We start from the raw sequence: 16,364 nt of genomic DNA, 5'->3' as shown, positions 1-16,364 counted from the left end.
GACTTTCGGAGGCTCACGATGATACTTCGCCTTCCTTGTGCAAAGGTTTGTGGAGTGCCTGCAGCCTTGTGCCTGGTGCCACAGGGAACGCAAGAAGCGGTGGGTTTGGCAGCCTCTGCTCTCGGGAAAATACAGCCTCATCAGGGAGAAGAGACCTTCTGTCCCCCTGTAGTCTTTTGCTTTCTGGCATTTTAGCCTCTACTGGCCTTTTACAAGGTAAAAATGGCCCTCCCACTTTCTGGGTGTGCATACAATTGTTCTGAGCCCATCTGGCTTATACTGAGAGCCCTTAGAGCAGCAATTGCAAACTCAAATGCCTGCAGGGGCCAGGAAGAAGACTTAAACGCGCAAGTGAAGTGAGCCAGCTAGGAGGACTCAAACTCTGTTTAAAGGGAGCAACCTATGGCCACTCTGTCCCAGGAAATTATTTTCCTATGCGTTGCTGAATTTTCTAATTGACTGAAAGGAACCAATAGGCAAAAGGTATGTGGGATTTTCCTGTGATATTTCTTACAACTGCATGTAAATTTACAATTATCTCAAATATAAAAAAAAAAAATTAAAATAAAAGCCAGAGGTCTGGATCATTGTGTGAAATTACCCGTACAAAATTCCAACACTGTGCAGGCCTAACGAAACTCATCGGGAAGCCAGGCGAGCCCTAGGACCACCACTTTGCTATCTGTGCGTAGCTAGAGGGTTATAATTCGATTTGTGTGAAGCCTGTGGCAGCCCAATACGTGAGTTTGCTTGAAATATACTTCTTGTTACTCTGACTTTTCGCTGTCTTTGGTTGTGGCCGTCTGCACTCACTTGCCAAGTTTCCTCTCATCCCAGGTCCTTGGATGTGGCTCTGTTGCCCAGGCTGTCCTCAGTCGAGGACATTTTGGAGGAATCGTCACTATCATTATTGGATTTCCAATGGCAGTTGCGATGGCCATTTATGTGACTGGAGGTGTCTCTGGTAAGTAGTAAAACTAATAGTAGCTGCTGTTAGCTCAGCCATTCCAACGTGCTGGCACAGTGCTGGGTGCTTTACATTAGTTTTTAGATCCCAACAGTCCTGCAAGAATATGTATTTGATTCTATTTTTCATAGACAACAAAATTTAAATGGCCAGCAAATGGTGACTTGAGCAAAGGCAACATTTAGCAAGAGACAGAGATGGGCGTTAGCATTTAGAACTGACTGCTTCCTAAATCTGGCCACTGAATCCTACAATTCCTCTGTGAATACAATCTTTTACTAGCTCTGCCCCACGCTGAACAGCCCAGTGTAGATCACTACAACAGAGGCAAGTCCCCAGACCTCTCTCTACAGCAATGAGAGAGAGTCTAGGTCACTTGCAAAACGGCTGGTGCTTTCATGGAGGTGCAGACCTAGTCCTGAAGGGCTTGGTCCAATCCTGCCCTGAGGGGTGGGCTAATTAGGAGCCATTCTCAAGGTTCTGAAAAGCAAAATGAAATGACGTTTAATTCGGCCTGGGAACCTAGGAAGGGACTGTGGAAATGATCCAGTTCCCAAAGGCTTGTAGAATCTTCAGCAGCCTTGTCAGGGGGCTCAGAACACCAAGGCAAGACTGCTGGTAATAAGGGAAGAAAGGTAACCCCTGCATGCTGGGCTCTGTGCTGGGTGCCATACAGGCTTTATCTCCTCTCTCCTCTCCAGCTGCAGGCTGAGGAGGCAGGCATTATTGTCCACTCTACAGAGAAAACTTGAGCTCCAAGGGATTGAGTAAAATTGCTGGAAGTCCTAGAGCTGGTAAAGAGGCAGATTAAAGACCTGACCCAGGTCTACATGACAGCGAAGCACAGGTCTCCATTATCCCACAATGGTCTATCATGGGAAGGGCAGGGCAGGCAGGGCCTTTGGGCAGAGTGGTCCAGCTGGAGAATCCTGCAGTTGAGCTGCCAGGCCTGGAGATAAATACTCCCTTTGGAGCACTAAACAGTGCCCCAAACAGACCCTCTCAGAGCCTCTGTGGTCTGGGCAGGGGAACAGTCATCTGCTGGCTGGCAGCCTTTCCATTTCACAGGCAGACTCAGATCCTGGTGCAATCTGGCTTACAGAGTCCTGTACGTGCAGTTTTTTTTGGCATGAGCAGTGTTTCTGTTCAAACTCTTGCCGAACCTTTGCTGTGAACCCAGCACTGTACTGCCTACCTAAGGCACAGGAATAACCAAGGGACCACCCTGAACGTGCCAAGGCTTTAATTACAGTGCAGGCCTTGACACCAGACACGGAACACACTCCTGGCTTCGAATAAGCAGGTAGGATGCTCCAATGTCTCCCCCTACATGCTCCCAACTGCATCCACACAAGTGTGGTTTCCACAAACCATGCAATATAAATGTAGGGATATTCTCAGCTATTTTTTCTTTTTTTTTAGGTGGAAATGTGGTTTTGCAGTATTTCACCTGCATAAAACCCTGAATTGAATGTCATCAAATATTTACTTAGGGTAAATTGGTCCCAGACTCTACCAACGTAGCTAACACCCTTCGCCACCACTGCTGACAATGTCTGTTTGCATCCACTGGTATATCTGGAGTTGCCACAGGAGGAAAAGGGGCAGGGGCCAGCAGGAAGGAGGAGAGGGAGTGACGGATGGTGTGGAGTCTTCCCATCTGGCCTTTAGCCTGGGGTTAAGCCCCTGTGCTCAGAGGGGTGCGGGCTAGAACTGACGGGACCGTTTTCACTAGAGGTTATTTCCGGGCGCAGCTCTGGAGCTGTCCAAACTGTTTATGAGAGACTGTGAGATCTCAAAGTACAGGTAGAGCAGTATCTGAGCTTGGCTGATAAAAGGTAGCATTGAGTTGGAAAGGAGGATTATTTCCCCATCTCTATTAGTTATATCCAGGCTCCCTGAGAACTGGGGGGGACATGCACAGACAACACACTGGCCCACCAATGACATCCACGCAGACTCAGTATTGGCTTCAGCAGCCTCAGAAATAGGAGAGGAAGACTACATGGTGGGAGGTGACTTTCTTAAGGTGGCTGCAGCTAACACATTGGTTTGTGGGCACATGTGAGGCCCTCTTTGAGAATTCCAAAAATAACCAATGTATACTGGGCATAAACATAAATGGGATCCCACTTTGTGGTCCAGACTGGTAAGGTCAGCTGACATCTGGTTTTGGAATATAAAACATCACCTTACTGCAAGGCAGTTACCGCACCCTGCTCCCTTGAGAATATGCCAGTAGTCTGGCAATCCAATCTGGCCAATCAGAACTCATAACGCCCTAATTACGCACCATCCCCCAAGAAGTGTTTACATTGCTTACTTGTCCCTATACTATGGCGGTTGTTTTTGATATAGCATTTTATAAGCAGTAAAAATTCATTGAAAAAAGCAAAAAAGCTTTGCTTAATGACAAATGAAATATTATCTCTATCACAGATTTATCTGTGGGTGGTGGGGAGGAGGGGACCCATCTAAGACAGAACCTTGGAAAAGTTCGGCCTGCTCATGTAAGACTTTCATCTCAGGCCTCGTGGGCTCCATCTACACCCCCTGGGCTCTTCATGGGAATAATCTGATCATCACAACCTTGGCAGGGCCAAGATTTGAGAGTGGCCCTCTCTGACTCTAGCACCCATGTTCTTTCCACTACACTGCTCTGCTCTGTCCTTTGGGTAAGCTGAGTGATCACTCACCTCTGCAAGGAGAAACTTCCCTCATTGCTTCGCGGAGCACCCTCCCAGACACACCCTCTCTGACCCCCAAACAACTTTCCTTCTGTAGATCTTTGCAGTCTGAGCTATCTGAATAAAGGACTCTATTTACTTCCCCAACTTTCATATCTTGAATACCTACTAAGTGCCTTGCAGCATGTGAAGGTCAAGGTGAGTAACAAACAGCTCCTGTCTCTGGGTGCTTTTGAGAGGCTAAAAGCATAAGCCTAACTACAGCAAGTTTTATTTTGGAAGAAGAGCGTGTTAAACCATAAATCCCCCATTGGTGGGCTCATCTGAGAGGAAGTATTTTTGATTGGAGTTGATTTTTTATGTCCCCTTGTCTTTTCACAATGGGTCCCTCCAGGCTGGCTGGGTGGCAGCTACCCTCCAGCCAGCCTCTGGGAGAAGAGGAACAGGGCTGACTTCAGGAACTTCCCACTGCCCTTGCGCTCCCCTCTCTTAACCCCTGTTTCCAGCTTTCCTAGTAAGGTGTACTCCTGCCAGTCTCCAGAACTGTGACCCTCTTGGATATAAAAGTAAGACAAAACAGTAGACATGTCTGTAAGGCTTTAGGAAGTCATCTGTGCTTTGATATATTGGCATTTTCTTGTTTATATTAGCCCCCCCAGTGGCAGAGACTGGTGAAGAAAGGACCCTCATGGTTTAGCCAGCAGCCAGAACCCCTCCCACATTGGCTTAGAGACTCAGGAAAAGCATGGCTTTCTTCACGGCGGAGGCTGAGGGTGGAGGCTTCCAAAAGCAGCGGAAGCGGGGTTCAAATGGCAAAGTATCACCATCACCATCACTCCTTTGTTCACACTGTTTCCCACAAGCCACAGGCCCACATTTCAGTGTGGCCACATTGCCAGAGACACTCATGCCCTCCCCCCCAAGACGTGGTCCATACTCTTCACATAAGTAAGTACGCTTTGCACCTAGGAAGCAAGCCCACGTGCTCAGAGATGATTTTTGAAATTCTTTTTTATTTTCTGGCCCTCTAAGGCAGAGAAACTTTTATAAACTGAAAGAGGTATAACCTAGAACACAGGCCCTAGAGTTCAAATAAACCTGGACTTGAATCCTAGACCTAACACTCATTAGCCATGTGGCCTTAAGACATTACTTCTGTGCCTCAGTTTCCTCACCGATTAGCTAGAGTAGTACCTGTCTCACTGGGTTCTTAGGGGGACCAAGCACATGTCATACCCCTGTGACAGCATCTCGCAAGTGTTCAGTAAGTGTTGTTGCTACCAGTGAAGCCAGCGGGGGATATCAGGGACCCACCCCAGAGCAGGCCCTCTCTCTGGTCTTGCAGAGACATGAGAATCAAGGAGGCTGACGTCTCAAGTCAGAGCTGAGGTTGGAGTGAATGGAATGCTGCTCCATTTCTGTGTGTGAGATACACATCCTTTACCCAGAGGGACTGCAGAGAATCCACCCAGACGCTGTGACCACCCCAGAGTAAACTGAGCCCCTTACCTCAGTGAGAGGCACAGACCGTGGAGGAGGGGCCGTTTCCCCTTAAAGAGACGTCTCTTTTTAGTTCTAACCTTGCTTCTGTGACCTCTGGATGTGGACTCAGGAATTACTAGATGTGTAAGTATGTTCCCTTAACAATATACTGAAGTTAACAGTTTACATCAGTCTCTTTGGGGTTATTGCTTTATAGATAGGCATAACCCAGTAGATAGATGGATGGATGGTAGGTAGATAGAAAGAAAGAAAGACAGATAGACAGCAAGAAAGAAAAATAGAAAGAAAATGAACCACTTGAGTACAAGTTTCTTTCTATATTTGACTTCCCTTTCAGAAAGCTGAACTTCCTAAACAATGTCTAATGATGCCATGAGGGTGGTAAGATCCCCTTCCTCTCCACTCAACACACACACACACACACACACACACACACACACACCCGCGTCTCCTAACATACAGTCCCCTGTTTAGAAGATTGAGTTCTGTCTGAGGTCTCCAGATAAGGTTTTCCTCACAATAATTCTCTCTGGCCTACCCTCTGACTTTCCTAATCACCTTCTCTTCCTTGCAGGTGGACACGTCAACCCAGCCGTGTCTTTCGCAATGTGTCTTTTTGGACGGATGAAGTGGGTCAAATTCCCTTTTTATGTGGGCGCCCAGCTCTTAGGAGCCTTTGCAGGGTCCGCAGTCCTCTTTGGCATTTACTATGGTGAGTAGAGCTCCTGAGTCCAGATATTAGGGAGAGCTGTGCGTTAAGTTGAAAATCAGGATTACTTGGTTGGAAGAGATGAGATAAGCCAGGAACAGGAAGCGTTCTACACTTTAAAGGCAGTTCTAAGAGTCCTAAGTTCTAAATAACGGGGCCAACATTATCATTAGGGCAAATTCATGAAGCCCCTTAATGAAAATGGTCACGACTTAAATGCAGAGCAGAACTTAAAGGAAGTCTATCTTTAGACCCAACCAGCACTACAGTGAGCAATGCCGGAATAAGCAACAGGCCAGTGGCTTCTCCAGGGCTTTCCCTGATTTGGCCGGGAGAGGAGCCATGGACTGGCGGGAAAGGGTCTGATGAGTAAGTATTTAGAGAGGGAACCTGGAACAAAGTCTTTGAAGGGAGGGAGTACAGAGAGAAATGGGCTGGGTAGGGAACATCTCTCTCCCGTCCAATAGCCAGGGCTTCCTTTCTGCAACAGCCCTGGGGGAACCACAGTACTGATCATCGAAGACCCAGACTTTAGTTCCAGGTGAACCGAGTATGTAGCTGTGTATGTCGTCTGACCTTAATGGTCGCAGTTTCCTCCTCTGGAAAATGAAAGAATTGAACTAGATGACTTCTGAGGCCCTTCACACTAAAAAATCTTGGGGGTCCATAAAATCAACTGTAAAGTAGTTCCTTCTCTCCAACCCAAGGCAAGTTTCAATATTGTATGTCTCTCACACTGAAGCTCTTAGGAACTAGACTTTATGAGCCAAGCCTAAGAGAGATACATTGTGGAAAGGGACCTCTTCCCATAGCATGTTCTAAGAAACAAGAGTGTAGAAAGAGTAAATAGGAATTCAAGACCAGATCAGAAGCCCAGAGAGCTGGCTGCTGTGGCAGGAGAGGCCTGGGAGCGGCGCTGGCAGTGCCAGGGACTGCTCTGTCCCTTGCTCCAAGGGCATCTTCACTGTACCTGACACCCTCAAATTCTGGACTATCATTAGGAGTTATGGAGACCCCACTGGGCATCATGAATTCTGCCTAGAGTAGGTCCAAGCTTCACTTTGGCTTCAGGTCAATCTTGAAAATTCCAAGATTTTCCCCCAGAGAAAACTGGATCCCGGGATCCACTGAGTGGGGATTTGGCTAGAGTTTGGAGTGAACCATCAAGGGTAGCCGGGGCTTTCTTTCCCTGACCCGCCGTGCTGGGATTTCTCTGGACGTCCCTAAAACAACCATACTGCGAAGTGAAGAGAGGCAAATGATGTGGATCTGCCAAGCGGAACCTGCATGTCTGCCTGCAGTTAGTTGTTCATCACAGGACCTGGCTGAGGCCCCTCTCACCCCTGCCCAGAGGACACTAATGTGCCAGGGCTCTGTCTTCCGTAGATGCATTTATGTCTTTTGCTGGTGGAAAACTGCTCATCGTGGGAGAAAATGCAACAGCTCACATTTTTGCAACATACCCAGCTCCGTATCTGTCTCTGGCAAATGCATTCGCAGAACAAGTAAGTGCACATTCAGCAAAGACTTAGCTTTGGTGAAAAGACATAATCTAATGAGGGGGATGTATATGAACATCATAGGCCTATCAGAAAAGAAAGGCTATGTTTCCAAAGTCAGAGGTCCCTAAGCGTAAGCCAAGCTTTGTTGACCAATTCTTGCCCTTGCCAAAGTTGACACCACTAAGTCTCCTGCCTCCTCTTTAATATATACACCGTTTCACATCAGTTGAGGTTCAGAGAGAAGTGGATGACTGGACACTTCAACCCCTGTAGGGGCATTAGGGTTTGCTTCACTCTAACTGTCTCTTTTGTGCACGTGATCTAAAACATGGACGCCTCAAGAAAAGACATTTTTATCTTAGTTCAAGAACTGTGAAGTGTGGTAGTTGAGAGAGTATCACGGGTTGTCCGTGTCTCCCCATGTGCACAGTTTTATCCAGACTCTCCAGGCAGCTAGAAGTGTCTCTGCCTTATTGACATTTAAACAAGCTGCATCCAAGCACCTGTGGTATAGCCAACAGCACAACTCTTCTGGTCTAAAATCAGTTGCCTGATTCTTATCCTGATTCTTCTGCTTATGAGCTGTGTGCCCTTGGTCAAGTTTCTTAACCGCTATCCACATTTCCTTGTCTGTAAACTGGCAATAAATAGAATTTATCTCATGGATTCTTGTGAAGTTCTAACGAGAGAAAGTATGTGACGTCCCTGGCACATAATAAGCACTTGGACAATAGTAGCTGTCATTTAGCTGTTAAAGTTAAATGATCACTTGGAAATTTTAGAAAACAGAGAGTGGGGCAAACACCTGCTACACTGCACCACTTCAGAACACCGCTGTTATTGTTTGCAAAATCTCTTACAACTTGCATTTTATGCGTGTTTTCAAATATAAAATGTAATGCACATATAATTTTTAACTGAATATCATATGAATTTTTAAATGTTGCTGCCATATCGTTTTTATATTTACTGCTTTTAATGGCTATATAACTGACCACAGAATGGGCACCCTGTAATATAGTTAGCCTTTTCCCTGTGGATGTGGACTCCAGTTTTCCAGTACTATAAATAATGCTTCATTATTTATTTGCATATTTGTTTTAAGATTTTTCCCCATATTTTAGATTATTTCCATGGTATGGTTCTCACATATCCAACTGGGTCAAATTAAGTAAATAATAATTTTTTAATGCATGTTGCTAAACTACTGTTGAACTGCCTTTACAAAGTGTAGTATGAGTTTAGTTCAACTAGGGAAGCCTGAAAGAACCGGCATCACTTCCCTAACATTTGGTATTAGTTGCATTTTATTTTTCATTACAAATCAGTTTTGCCCACTTACTTGTTTCTTAAGTCTATTTTTCTTTCATGAATTTTTTTTTCATTTCTTTTGCCCATTTACCTATTGATGCCTCACATTATTTTTCTCACCAGTTTGAGGGAGGCCCTTGGTTCATTTTTCCAGCCAGCAGCTTGCTTTCTGTTTGGCTGGGTAGTAGCTTAGCACGAGATTGCAGTAAAGACGGCAGTCTCCTGAGTGAACTCTCTGGATCCACACGCGACTGCCACTGGCAGTGCCCCCTTGGGCAGGTAACTAATCTGTGGCGGAGAATGATATTAGCACTCACGTCTAGCACAGCTGTGACAAGAAGTGTCTGGCACAGAGTGCTCACCCGTGCAGGTTACTTATTCCTATGTCTGTTTTTAACAAGAGGGGATGAGTTTTGAGGTGGGCAAGTGGGAGCAAGCTAAGCTAACCCCCTTGTACATTTTCTCCCTCCCCAGGTAGCATCCACCATGTTCCTCATCATTGTTGTCTTTGCCATTTTTGACTCGAGAAACTTGGGAGTCCCCAGAGGTCTAGAGCCCATTGCTGTTGGCCTCCTGATTGCTGTCCTTACTTCCTCTCTGGGGATGAACAGTGGCAACGCCATGAACCCGGCTCGAGACCTGGGTCCCAGGCTTTTCACTGCTTTGGCAGGATGGGGGTTTGAGGTCTTCACGTAAGTAACAATGGTCAAGGAGAAAGGAGAAAGGAGAAAGTTTCATGCTGTGCCTCACTGGGGGAAGCTGTGCTTCAACCTGGGGGTCCAAGGGAGGACAGATGGGAGGGTGGAGGTTAAATGCATTCTCATCATAAGTGTGGAATATTTCATTGGTGATACAGGGTGTGTGTGTATGTGTGTGGAAGAGAGAGAGAGAAGGGGGAGGGGGACAAAGAGACAGGCACAGAGAAACAGTCAGAGACAGAGACAGAGGCAAAGAGAGACAGAGAGAGACAAAGAGACAGAGAAAGACAGAGAGTCTCTCAAAAAATTCAAAAGACACAGATTTGTCCTATATAATAATAATTTCTCCATTGGTACATGGGTTTTATGTGAGTATTTTAGTTGTATGGCATGTCTGATATTCACTTTGTGACAAAGTTAGGGGCAGAATTGACATCCTCTGGTACCACTCCAGGGCCCTTCCTAATGAACCATGCTAGCTTTGCTTCATTCATCCACTCGACAGGTCCTCCTTGAGTGCTATCTATGCTGTGGCCACTGTGCTAGGCAAGGAAATTTCAAATTCAGCTAAGACGCTGGCCCTGAACAAGGTAACAAGTGTTTCGGCAACCCCTGAAACACAGTGCTGAGGGAACACAGACGAGGGAGTGACCAGCTCTGCCTGCATCAGTTAAGGAAGGCACCACTGAAGAACTGAGCGCCGAGCTGGTTCTTGAAGTTTAAAAAGTCCTGGCAGAAAGACATAAAAGAGAGTCTGGCTGTGCACAGGAAATGGCAAGACCGTGGGCTTGCTACCTCAGAATGTGCTGAGGAAATAGGCCAACTGCTGGTACCAAGCTCCCAGGACAAACTTTCCCCAGCAATTCCTTCCCACTTTCTCCCCATAAAGACATGCTGGCCGGTCCCCATCCACTCATCACATCTCTCTGTGGGAAAGGGACTCCTCGTGGTTCCCCAGGAAACAGGGCTCTAACACGGAGAACGAGAAGTAGTAAATATACACGTGAGCTAATTTTAGTTTAATGTCTGCTGTGAGAACAAAACGCTGGAGCATCCCTAATGCTGACCTGCATATATAGTCGCACTCAAGGGATGAGTTTATTTAAGTGAGAGCTTGGGTTGCCTTCACCAGCATGAAACACGAGTAACTGAAATCACTGACACCATTCTGATCACCAGCACAGATGGCGCTACAGCTGCTGGAACATGAGCGTCGTGAAGACAGGGGCCTGGACGGTGCTTCACTGCTGTGTCCGCAGTGGCTAGGACAGGGCTTGGCACACAGAAAGCTCTCAATGAAAGCTATTGAACAAAAGAATGGGTAAATGCTGTGTGCCACACATGTCCTAGGAGATCATGGATACAAAGAGAATCAAGTAAAATACAATGAATTTTCTATAGCAGTGGTTCTTAGGCAGAGGTGATTTTGCCCACAGGTGCATTAGGCAATGCCTGATTACACTTTCGGTTGTCACCCTGGGGAGGGTGGGGGCAGAAGTTGTCGCCAGCATCTTGTGGGCAGAGGCCAGTAGAGGGACACTGCTAAGCATCTTACAGAACCCAGGACAGATTCCCCGAGCAGAGAATTATTCAGGCCAAAACGTTAAGAGTGCCACAGCTGAGAAGCTCTGCTCCAGAATGATCACTCCTGGAACATGAAAAGGTTGAACAGAATGTCCCCAAAAGGAAGGATCCTTTGTGTTCTTCCAAAGAGCATCAAAAACATATGTTAAAGACCTTCTTATTTCCAAAGCTCAGACTTAGCCCATGAATCTCCTTTAATCCCAACTTCCTGAGGTTCACTCCAGGAGACCACTGCCCCAGCCACCAAGTCACCTCTGTGAGCTTCACACAGACCCCTAGAACAAAGCTGCCCCACAGTGACCTGCCCTCGCTTTGAGCCCTGCTTGGTGATTCACCCAAAGCTTTAGGAGTGATGGTGTTTCTGAAACAGGTAGAGATCTTGCCTATTCTCTTTTTGTTTTGCTCAGTTTACAGTAGGAGACCAGGTCTGCGGGAGAATGATGACATCACGTAATGCCAGACTCCTAGCATCACGTCCCTTGTGAGCATCTGGGTCTTTCCCCCTCGTTCACTCATCCATGAAGCTACTTGATCTCTGGTCCAAGGCCCTGTGCTAAAAAGGCCCTCACTGTCGCTGCCCATCACACTTTATTTAATGTTCTGTTTCTGAAGAGTGAACTCAGGCTCTGACACAAGTAGAAGCTGTCATGTGCCATTAAAAAGACATGACTAATGAACTCCAGGAGTTGAGAGAAGGTTTGCATCTCCAAATTTAAGAATAAGGGGGTGAAAGCAGGGGCATTTTGTAGTATTTGGACGTGCTTAAATGGGGGCAGAGAGGATATTTCAGGCAGAGAGGACTTTATATCCAAAGACAAAATGTTAAAATAACACACGAACTGGCTGGAAGGGTGCATGAAGAAGGTTGGAAGGGCAATTGTTTCAGATCACAGAGCACCTAGACTCCTAGAAGGAGAATTTTGGGGTTTTCCTACTGTCTTTTCTTAGTTTATGGGGAGCAGCAAAGGATTTAGGCCAGAAGACTGACATGTTTAGAACTTTGATTTAGGAAAATTAATTTGACATCATTATATAAAATGGATTAAAAGAAGCAGAGGGGGTAGAAATCAATTAGGAAAGAACTAGGCTGGCTGACAGTCCTCAACCAGAAAGTTCCTATAAAAACTTTTGAGGGGTAATAGGACTCCAGAGTGTCCCTAGAGTGTCCCATCCTTTCAGGGTCCTACATCCGAGGTAAGCATCCCAGGAGGTATCTTGGTTTGGATCCACACCTGAGGTCTCAGGTAAAACCCAGACTGCCTTATTCTTGGACCCTCACTTGTCCCTGCTTGGCACGCAGTGAGGATGACATGGGAAGCTGGGCCCCAGAGGGCCTGACAAGGGCCAGACAGACCCTGGCTGACTCTTGCTTTTCTCTTAAGTATTAGGATGTTTCCTAAGCAAGTTGTCTTCACTAATTCACATTGAAGTGTTAATAACTTAATGGATGAAGCATCTCAGGGGTACTGTTAATTTTTAAAATAGTTTAACCAAAAGAATGAGTCCCTGGTGATGGTACCTCAAGCAATTAACACAGACATTTTCCTGGCACCCCCCTCCCCAAATCATAGCATGCAAATGACCTCGTTTACCTTTAAGACTGGGCCAGGCAGGGAACCACATCTGAGCTCCTCCACTTAAGACTTATGACCCTGGCACAGTATATTCAACTCTGTTGGAAGGTAGAAGGTCCAGCCAGTGAAAGGACATGTGTGCTGGCAGGCATCTTGAACCCTAATCTGTTAAAGGACAGTGAGAGATTTGTTTCAACTAGTGATGGAAGAAAGGAAGGACCACGTAAGTTGGCTTACACTTGCTTCATGTGCTTACCTGAAGAGTAGGCACCTAGTTCTTTAAAGCCCAGGTGCCTCTCAGAAAATTCCACCTGGATTTGGAGGCGTGGGAAAGGGCGCTGTGAGAACCGCTGAGCGCAGCATTCTCTCCCATGCAGTAAGAGTGACATCTGGTGGCCGCTGTGCTCAATCTCAGTGCTCTCCCCTGGAGCCTGCATTTATGGTCTAAGATTTATAACCTTATTGTGAGTCCGCATTGATGATCCAAGGTTTATGATCTAAGAGAGTACTCGGATGATCCGAGTGGAAGGGACCGCCTTTTAGTGGAAGAATGAAGCTCAGAGGTGGGGAGACTTGCCCAAAGACCTTCTGGACCGTCCTGAGATTAAAACTAGGTCTCATGAATTCTAGGACAGCCCCTTGCTTTGTGCTTATTTCCTTTATTATACGCTGTAATCAAAATTGTATATAAACAAAAGGTCCATGGAACATGTGTATAGTTAGCAAGCGTAACAAGAAAATAAGCAGCGCGGATCCTTCCCCCAACAGAGCACTGTAGCTGCAGAGCTGTGTGCTCCTCTTTCCTGTCTCCTCCGCATTATCCTGAATTTTTTTGTTCATTGTTCCCCCACTTTTGAAAAGTTTGTATCTCAAATGTACATACCCTTAAATAATATATTATATAGTTTTACTTGCTTCTAAGCACTCATGGTCCTTCCTACGGAGTTACTTAAATGGATTTTCTGTCCCCAAAAAAGATGGTGACAATTCACAGGGGCACCTGCTTCCGCCCAGAACTGTACCTCCAATACAATGTACTGACACTGAGGATTTTTGGAGGGGAGAGGGAATCACTGAATGAAAGTCCTTATCAGAGAGTAAGTTTAAGTAAGCTGTGACCTCAAAGTATAAGTAGTGAATTAAATTATACTTAGTAGGTAATTCAGATAGCCACTTTTGATTTAAGTTCATTCACTCATTGGCAAATGTTTTCTGATTAATTTGTAATTGCCCCCATACACCACTGATGTCCAGGAATCTCTCCACATATCCCTTTCATCCATAATCCCCAGGACTCATTATTTCAGGGTGAGGGAAAGGCCATTCCTGAATAATCAACCTGAATCTTCCCTGGGTGCCCTCAGTTTTGACCATAGGTCCAGGGACTATGTTTTCTTAAAAGAAATAAGTGGTACATTTCTCTCACAGGTACTAATAGGCAATGGGACAGATCATCTGAAATCAGGTATAATGGAAAATCTAGGATGATGGTTGCCAAGCTACAGTTAGAGCCCTTATACTATTGCTGATTTTTTTTAATTGAAGTATAGTTAACTTACAATGTTGTATTAGTTTCAGGTGTATAGCAAAGTGATTCAATTATACATATACATATATTCTTTTTCAGATTCTTTTCCATTGTAAGCAAACACAAGATATTGAATATAGTTCCATGTGCTGTACAGGTCCTAGCTCTTGCTGATAAGACTAGGTGGTTAGTTGAATAACTAGCATTAATACCCAGAGGAAGGCCAAGTGGTGTATCACTAATTTCTTTGTTTGCTTTCAGAGCTGGGAACAACTTCTGGTGGATTCCCGTGGTGGGCCCTTTTGTTGGAGCTGCCATTGGAGGCCTCATCTACGTTGTTTTCATTGAAATCCACCAGCCAGACCCTAAGGCAGACTTGGAGGCAGAACAACCAGAGGACAAACCAGAGAAACACGAGCTTGACGCGGTCATGTAATGGCGTGCTTGGCTCTGGGTTTACAGCTGGCTGCCGGTACCGCTTTACGTTTCACACAGCACGTTGTCTAATTTAATTGTCACAGTGATTGTCCAGGGTAAGTACTATGCTGCTCACCTTTCAGATAAGGAAACAAAATCCCAGGGAAGTTAAGTGAGTTGCCTAATACCACATGGAAAATGGAACATCATCCAATGCATCCTGTACCTTCTGGAAGATCAGTAGCTGGATGAGAACCTTGGCCAGCCCCTCCTGGCTGGCCATGACTGGCAGCTGCCAGAACATGTACGCCTTCTGGGCATCATCCATCCAGATCCTAAGTTATCAAGAACTTCCTTATTTTATTCCCACTGTTGCTGAAACACTAACAAAGGAAAGAGGAAGCCACTGGGTCATATTTTTCATCTGCTGAAGAACATTATCAGAAGGCTTCCCTTCCTAGGCCACCCTTAGCCTTGCTAAGTCTTGATCTTCCTTCCCTGCCAATCCCAGACATTTCACCTTCCAGGAATTTCCTCTTGGCCAGGCTCCTCCCTGCCACTTTGGTCAAAAGAGTCTGTGATTTACAAGCACCAGAGAAATTGCTCTCCATCGAGTAGAGGCGCCTTCAGTCAAACTGCTACAAAGCTCACAATGCCCAGAGGTATCCAGTTTCTCAACTACTTTGTGATGATAACAGAACAACAAAAAGCAAATGTGACATGTCCCCTGGGGCCTATGTTCTCTAATCTACTGACAAATGGAATTATTTTTTCTTGCTCTGAAACTACTTAGTATTTCCTATTTGAAATAAATTTGGGGTGGATTTTTTTTTGGTGTTTTTATAAATATTAAGACTGCTCAGTACACTCGGTTCAGAGGTCGTTTGTCCTGTTTACAATTTAACAGGCCCTGGGAAGCTTTTTTAAAAAAATACTAACGCTCAGTTGGGCATTGGTAAATGTCTCAGGTGATTCTAATAGGCAACCAGCGTTGAGAACACTGCCTTGTTAAAACTACGTGGGTCTAAGGTCTCCCTGAGAACCATGTCGAGTGGTGGCCAGGTAATTCCTGGTAGGATTCTTGGTCTTGGGGTCCTCAGGGATTAGACAGCAGTGGCTCTCAGCAGGGGACTGCTTGCTCCTTCCCACTCCCACCCACGATCCCTGCAAGGGGATGCCTGGCAGTATCTGGGGAGGGACACTTTTGGTTGTCACAGCTGGGGTGGGAATGTTACTGGCATCAAGTGGGTAGAAGCCAGAGGCGCTGCTAAACATCCTGCCACGCACAGGACAGCCAGCCCTCCCCCACGATAAAGAAACATTCATTCCCAAATGTCTAGATTGCAGAGGTGAAGAGACCCTAGATTCAAGAAAAGGCAAGGAGGAGTTAGAGAAATCCTTTGCAACAATGTGAAATCCTGCGCCCTGATCCAAATTCTGCCAAAAACAGAGATGCTAGATGAGTCAGGACCAGAGCCTCCTACTTATCAGAGGAAGAGGCAACCCAAAATTAGAGTTCTCAGGTTGAATTGTGGAATCTATGATCCATGCAGGTGCTCCTTAAACACCACTTGGTGGTTGATGACTAGGATTACAAACAGGAAATGTTCTTACAGAAATCAACCCCAGGAAGGTTTTTTTAAGTGAAAAAAATAAAAGGAGTCCTTTTGTTCCAAGTACTTACACTCAACTCCTCCCCCAGTTTACAGTGGGTTTGCCTAGGCCAGGCTCTTACCCAAGAGAACGTCTATGAGGTTGAATGATCTGTGTCAGAAGTCAGCTAGAGTCAAATACCTATTTTTAAAAATAGATTCTTTAGGAGCTAGAATTGAAACATCTCACCTCCTCTCTTCCTTGTCAACCACAAAACTTAAGCATTTATTT

General features: G+C 45.7%; 1 protein-coding gene across 2 annotated transcripts in view; it reads left to right on the top strand.

Moving 5' to 3' along the window:
* Positions 1 to 15,309, top strand: part of AQP9 (aquaporin 9) — a 36,170-nt gene extending 20,861 nt beyond the window's left edge. The window contains exons 2-6 of one of the 2 annotated variants that reach the window (XM_006181701.3): positions 838 to 964; positions 5,732 to 5,869; positions 7,253 to 7,371; positions 9,154 to 9,371; positions 14,325 to 15,309. In XM_006181701.3, coding sequence (XP_006181763.1) covers positions 838 to 964; positions 5,732 to 5,869; positions 7,253 to 7,371; positions 9,154 to 9,371; positions 14,325 to 14,499 — 777 coding nt within the window. In that variant the 3' untranslated portion in view covers positions 14,500 to 15,309. The remainder of the gene's footprint in view (positions 1 to 837; positions 965 to 5,731; positions 5,870 to 7,252; positions 7,372 to 9,153; positions 9,372 to 14,324) is intronic. The other variant, XM_032481096.1, reaches the window with a different exon arrangement.
* Positions 15,310 to 16,364: the final 1,055 nt, after the last annotated feature.

The sequence above is a fragment of the Camelus ferus genome, chromosome 6 (assembly GCF_009834535.1).
Source record: "Camelus ferus isolate YT-003-E chromosome 6, BCGSAC_Cfer_1.0, whole genome shotgun sequence".
Lineage (NCBI taxonomy): Eukaryota > Metazoa > Chordata > Mammalia > Artiodactyla > Camelidae > Camelus > Camelus ferus.
The sequence above is the reverse complement of the archived record's forward strand: the minus strand, read 5'-3'. Positions and strand labels throughout refer to the sequence as shown.